The following is a 6,742-nucleotide window of genomic DNA, read 5'->3' as shown; positions in this document are numbered from 1 at the left end:
CATCTTCAGTCGGCATAAATTCAATCAAATTAGATCTGTGTAAAAACTCAGTTTGACTCATTTCCTCATTTATTTTAAATGCAACAGCAGATTTGACACCAATAGCAGCCATGTGCTCTGCTGGGTGCCATTGAGCAAGACATTGATCAGTTTTAAACTGTATGTTGATTGAGTGTCACTGAAATACACCATGATGTAGGAGGCCTGGGGATTATTTTCCTGCAGGGAAGTGGACGTAGGAAGTACTTCTCTCCCCTCCGACAACATCACAAAACACATTTGATGTTAAAACTAATTGAAATCATTTTGTAACCATAATAATTATACATTCAAATTAAATAGGAGTACTTCAAAAACAAACAATTGCACATTAAAATTCAAACCTGGAGTAGTAATTATCACTTTTTTTTTTTTGGCATCTGTGCTGTTGCACTGGCGGTGACGTGTTAGGCAGATAATTTGGATCTACTGCAACGGAGACAAAAACAGGAAGGTAGAAACAGACCTAGGTTCAGCTGCACATAAAATAAAAAAAACTATGACCAGAATATTTATTTAGAAAGCTTTTATCAGCGGTTTTTTTAGTGCGGAAGGATGCTTGGATGGAGCAGCAGACTAGCTAACTATTTAACCGACTGGTCTATCTAGCTATCTAAATCGGATGTATTCGCCCCGCTGAAACATACTATGTGTATGTGTGTGAGCACTCACTGACAAACAGGCGTTTTTTTATTAAAACATTTAGCTAAAAACAAGAATCATCCCCGTCTGACATTATGTACTGACTTACTAGATAGCTAATTCCCAAAGTGACTCAGGGTGTAACCATTAAGCATCTCTCTCTAAGTGCCTATGCTTTTAGAGTGCTTGTTGCAACTGCCTCCTGGCACAGCACTCTCCAAGCACTCAACGTTAATGTCAGTAGGCTCAGAAAGCAGTTTTCTTCCCAGATCCCAAACTGACATATTTAAAATCATCACTTTGTCTAAAACTCAAAAGATTTCACTTCACTTTCACAGTGACTAAGAAAACCAGTAAATGGAAATATTTGAGATGCTGCAACCACGTATTGACGTTTTTGCTTCAAAACTTAAACAATTATAAAATGTGTTGCAGATTAACTTCCTGTGGATTAACTAATCAGTTAATCAACTCGTGATGTCAACTCTAAATATGGTGGAAATGTGGCTAAAAAATTCAAACAGGCTCGGGTGTTTATCACTTGTTTAAATACCTATCACAGTAGAGGAGGCTGGAGTTTAAAGTTACAACAATGGTAATGTTTACAACAGCAGAAACAGAGGCAAAACATAGAAATTACCCCAAGTATGAAATAAAGAATTAGAACTGGATATGGGAGCTAATGAGGAAAGAGCAACTGTAAAGATCTCGACAAGAGACTCCTGTTCAGTTCCTGAGGCCTCTGTCCTAGTGTCTTTTTTGATACTTCCACTGGGTGGCGATAAACTACCACCCATTAGCTGCTGCTGCTTGTTGTCCCACGTCAGCTCCTCCCAGGCTTCCTTCTTTTTTGCCCAAATCCAGACATCCTGACTGCAGTATTTAACCAAGATGGCAGTGTGTGAATGGTAAACCTAAACTTCAAAGGCTTCAAAATGTCAGAAAGCCAACGGTTGACATCACAGAAGTTCCAGTCGAGGGTGTCTGCGCGGCATGATGTCACACACACCTGTGAGCAGTTTGAGCATTACGTTTTTCAGGCACTTGTTCCCAGGGCTTCTCTGATCATTTAAGATGCTTTGAGTGGACACACACCTTTAATTACAAACTAACAAAGTGACTGAACCAGCCGTTAAGATGACAAACAAGTGACTGATTTATTAACTAGCAAATTGATGATCACCTTCATTCAGACAGAGTTCATTATAGCCGATTAGCTGCGTGGTTTAATAGCTATCAAACAAACAATTACCTAACGGGCTGACTGCGAATCTGACCGAGTCTTTTAAATGAAGTTTATCCAAATAGTTTTTTTTGATGTTGCTGACTGACTCACTTGCTAAGGCTGAGCTCAGATTAAAGGTCCCATGGAATCTTCCCTCTATGAGGTCATAAGGAGGAAGGTTACCTCCCCTTTCTCTGCTTTTCAGAGAATTTGGCCCACCCATGAGAAAGAGAGAGACATCATGGCTTGCAAACGAGCAAAGCATGGCAGTTGGTCAAGGCCACACCCCCACCCTCCACCTTGCCCCCCCTCTCTCCTCCTCAATAGCATTTAAAGCTACAGACACAGAAATGGCACATCCTAAGTAAAGCTCATTGTGGGACTGGCTCTAGTGGCTGTAATTCTGCACCAAGGCTGAATTTCGGGAAAGAGACTTCAGATACAGTATTAGGGGACCACTAAGGTCTATATAAAAGAGACTTCAGATTCAGTATTAGGGGACCACTGAGGCCTATATAAAAGAGACTTCAGATACAGTATTAGGGGACCACTAAGGCCTATATAAAAGAGACTTCAGATACAGTATTAGGGGACCACTAAGGTCTATATAAAAGAGACTTCAGATACAGTATTAGGGGACCACTAAGGTCTATATAAAAGAGACTTCAGATACAGTATTAGGGGACCACTAAGGTCTATATAAAAGAGACTTCAGATACAGTATTAGGGGACAACTAAGGCTTATATAAAAGCATCCAAAAGCAGCATGTCATAGGATCTTTAAAGGAGGTTCTGGTTGATAATGCACAACTCATTGATATTAATACATTTACATTTGAATGGGTTAGTTGGACAGCTGAGATTAGGGAAAGGCAGATCTAAATGTGCAAGCTAGGTCCTGATGGCCTCCAAGACATGAACTTTGAGAAGGGAGAATGGAAGACGTGAGGACAACAGGTGTAATAATATTGTTTGAGGCAATGGGATTTCATAACGCCTGTAATCTGAGCACAGCCTAACCGGCTGATTATCTAGCTGATTCACAAGTATTTGTTCAATCAGTGTGCATTTAAATATTAAATCTTATCCTGTGGGAGTCACCAACCAATCAGCCATGAATCCCTAAATTTAAATTAATATGATTAGATGAAATGATCCAAATATATTCTCAGTTTGGTAACTCCGATCAACACTTTGACATTATTTTGAGAATACAGACCCAGGTCCAGTCAAACTCATTCTCTTTTGACACTAAAATAATTATAATAATAATAATATCTTTCCAGTATTAAATAATCTTATATAAAAACACACGCACACACACACACAAAAAGTTTGAAATAAACGGCAATGCTCCCCCCCCCCCCTCCCAGTTCACAACGTACATTTCTATACACATCGTCCCACTTTCGCGTCTCTTGTTCCTTCCATGGATCCCTCCTTCCCTTCATCGGTAACGTTACTTCCATTGCCACGGCTCCATGCAGTACCAGTTATTGTGCAGCAAATTGTCCCTGTTGCTGTTGTCATTCAAGTCTCGTCTTTTGTATATTTCAATGCAAAGCTGCACAGACATTGTGAAAAAAGCTTGATAGGTGATTTTTTTCTGGCTTGCTTGTATACAGATATATATATACATATACTATATATATATATGTATTTTTTTTACTCATGGCATTGGGTTAAACATGTATTGGTAATGATAGTAATAATGAGGATAATAGGAACAATCATAATCTGAGATTAAGAGTAGGAAAGACGGTTTGCTACTAGCTCGGAATTCAAAGGGGTGGATGGTTTAGGATGAGGAGAGACGGACAAGTCAAGACAAGACATTGATTATTTCTTCTCTGCACGAGACCTAAATAGTCAGTTTAGTTCTTTAGGCTCCGCCAAGTGTCCTCACTCCCTACCAGTCACTGGTCAGTTTGGTGCTTTGGTCCCGTTTTGGAGGAGCGGGAGGTGGGCCTCGCCGCAGCGTTGCATAGCCTGAGATGTTGGCATGTTTGGTGGAGTGGGAGTGCTTGTGGTGGCGGGACAAAGTGTGGGAGTGTCCTCGCACGCCGTGCTGCTGCTGCTGCAGGAGCTCGGGGGGAGGAGGCGGCAGGAGCGCCATGTCGTCCATGGTGGCCACGGGCTCCATCTTAGAGGAGGGGATGAGGTGGGAGGAGGTGAGCGAGCTGTGGCGAGACACCGACTTCCGCTTTAGGGTGCGGTTGAGGTCTTCCAGGAAGTGGGGCTTTAGTGCCAGTGTGCTTGGCCCTGGGGATTTCGGGGAGGTGGGGGGGATTGGCGAGGAGGAAGAAGAATAAGAGGACAGGGAGGGAGGTGGGGTCTGAGACAGAGGAGGCGGCGAGAGGGGCATTACGGTTGTGATGTCATACTGGGTCGTGTTGCTGGTCCGCCGGTTCAGTGTTGGAGGCAGGATCGCTCCCTTTTTCAGCGAACCTTGTTTCCATGTCGATGACGATAAAGAGGAAGGCACCGGCTGTTGAGGCGGCTGCAGCTGAGGCTGGGGGTTCACCACGGCGACCTTTGGGGGGTGATGGAACTCTGACGGGTGGGGAGGAGGAGGGAAAAGCTCAAAGTCACTGGGGGGCGGCGGGAAGTAGTCGGGCGACAAGTCGACGCGAGGAGGCTGGGCGGGGGGAGGTGGCGGGGGAGGGGATGGGAACTCAGAGGGCTGATGGGGCTGGCCCGTCTGCAGCCCCTGGAGGGCCAACGGGAGGTTCGCTAAGTTCAGCTTCCCCGGCTTGGGAAGCGGCGCGGGAAGCGCGGAGGAATCCTTTGAAGGAGACCCAGTCGCCGACGAGGAGCTGGAGGAGGTACCCGTTTGAGGAGCTTGGCCAAATTTGTTGACCAGGCTCTCCACCTTCTTTGGCCTCTCATCCTGGGTCTCGCCTGATGAGCTGGACCGGATGGAGGAGGCTCTCTGTGGGGCTGGCGGAGGCCCCCGTTTGGTGGATCCCGTGGACGAGGTGGAAGGCGACTTCTTTATGGGTGAGCCTGTCTTGGAGGAGGATGAAGAGGGAGGAGGAGGGAATTCTCCCAGGGAGCTGTCAGGAGGAGGAGGGGGGAACTCTGGGGACAGTGGAGCCACAACGCCTCCGGGCTGCCACTTTGGTTTGGCCTTGACCGCTGGAGGAGACTGAGGAGCGGTGAACTTAGATCCTTCAGCGGAGTTGGAGGCGGGCAGAGAGGAAGTAGCCGAGTTTCCCGGGAACTGATTGACAATCTGTTTGACCAGAGAGGAGGTAGCGGCCGCGATGGAGACTGAAGAAAAGGAGGAGGAGGGAGAGAGGGCAAGGTTTTTGGAGGAGAGGCTGTGTTGCTTTGGCAGAGTGGGAGGGGGCTGATTCGGGGAGTGTCCTGTTGAGAAGCTTTGCTGCTTTTTAACCGGCCCGTGGCCGCTATAGGGCTGTGTCGGTGACACAGGTGAGAGGGCAATTGGAAGGGAAGAAGGACCCGAGGGTTTGCGAGCAGTTTGAGGGGGAAAACCACCGGTGAAGGTTTTGGGAGGTGCAGGAGGGGGCGCATTGGGGGACAGAGGCCGGAGAACTTGCAGGGTGGATGGGGGAGAAAGCTCAGCTGGAGGTGGAGGAGGGGGAGAATTATCCTCACTCATTTCTGGGCTGAAGTCATACACCATGTGTGGAAACTTGTGTGCCAGGAACTGCTGGAGGCCACTGTTGGAGAGGTGATTGCAGGAGTCGGGGATGGGCTCGGGAAGGGGAGGCAGAGGCAACCCATTGGCCTCCGGGCTCTCCGGTGGAGGAGGCGGGAGGTAGCAGGGCTCCTGCAAGTCCTCCTCCAATGGGGGTGGCGGTGGGAGAGCAGAGGGGCTCGATGGACCATATTTCAGCGCGGCCATGGCTGAGCCAGGAGCCGGTGCCGCGGGTGGGGGAGGAGGGGGAGGAGATGGCGGCAGGGGAGGGGAGGAGCTGTAAGCAGCCGGGAGAGTATTGTAGTTGGATTTGATCGCCTGGATGGGAAGGGCAAGTGGGGCGGCTCCTGTCGGCTGTGTCATGGACTGGTTCTGGCTCTGCAGGCGAGCCAGCGTGCTGTACTTGACATATGAGGGGGTGGCGGCTGGCTGATGGGCGACACTTGCGATGGGGGGAGGAGGCGGAGGTGGAGAGGGCGGTGATGGAGAGGAATCCTCAGATGGGAGGAGGCCGTCTGTGTAGCTGGTCCGGGTGGGCTGGGGGGAGGGTATCCGCACAGGGATAGGCCTACTGATAGGGTCGATCCTCATCATCTGGAGAGAGGAAATGGACACAAAATTACAACAAGTAACAAACAACTCCACCATTCTCCTTTTTCGGAAACCACACAATCCAAGACAATGCAAGATGCAAGTTATCAAACACCAAATCAACGCAGTCTGAGGACACACAGATATTGTAACTCCACGAAACACATTGCTACATCAAAGTAGGTCAATTATAGTCAGAACACCAAACTTTTTCACCCATTGAAAAAAGCTCTGCTGTCCTACAACCATCATCTTGAGGATGGACTTTATATTAATTAAAGCTTTGTCAATTTTTTCATCCATTCAGAGGAACCTGAAGGAGGTACTGGGGGGCTGACTGAGGTCAGTCCATCTATCCATCCAGTTTCTTAACTGTTTAACAATACTAAAATAGGCTCTAAACTGGATCTAAAATGTAACATACATACTCCTAGTAGTGTCAATCAAACTAGTTGTAGGCTGCAGTGTCATTTTTCGTTATATCATTTGTTGGTTAGGACATTCCATCACACCACGAGGTCAGAAGAAATGTTGACAAAAAAGACAAAATGATTTTTGTTTCTTACAACCAAATTCATCCT

General features: G+C 47.1%; 1 protein-coding gene across 8 annotated transcripts in view; it reads right to left on the bottom strand.

Moving 5' to 3' along the window:
* Nucleotides 1-2,709: 2,709 nt before the first annotated feature.
* raph1a (Ras association (RalGDS/AF-6) and pleckstrin homology domains 1a) overlaps nucleotides 2,710-6,742 on the bottom strand; it is a 74,943-nt gene continuing 70,910 nt past the window's right edge. For all 8 annotated transcript variants that reach the window (XM_078262554.1, XM_078262557.1, XM_078262555.1 and 5 more), the window contains one exon: nucleotides 2,710-6,164. In XM_078262554.1, the coding sequence (XP_078118680.1) occupies nucleotides 3,816-6,164 (2,349 nt within the window). In that variant the 3' untranslated portion in view covers nucleotides 2,710-3,815. The remainder of the gene's footprint in view (nucleotides 6,165-6,742) is intronic.

The sequence above is a fragment of the Sander vitreus genome, chromosome 11 (assembly GCF_031162955.1).
Source record: "Sander vitreus isolate 19-12246 chromosome 11, sanVit1, whole genome shotgun sequence".
In the NCBI taxonomy this organism is placed as follows: Eukaryota; Metazoa; Chordata; class Actinopteri; order Perciformes; family Percidae; genus Sander; species Sander vitreus.
The sequence above is the reverse complement of the archived record's forward strand: the minus strand, read 5'-3'. Positions and strand labels throughout refer to the sequence as shown.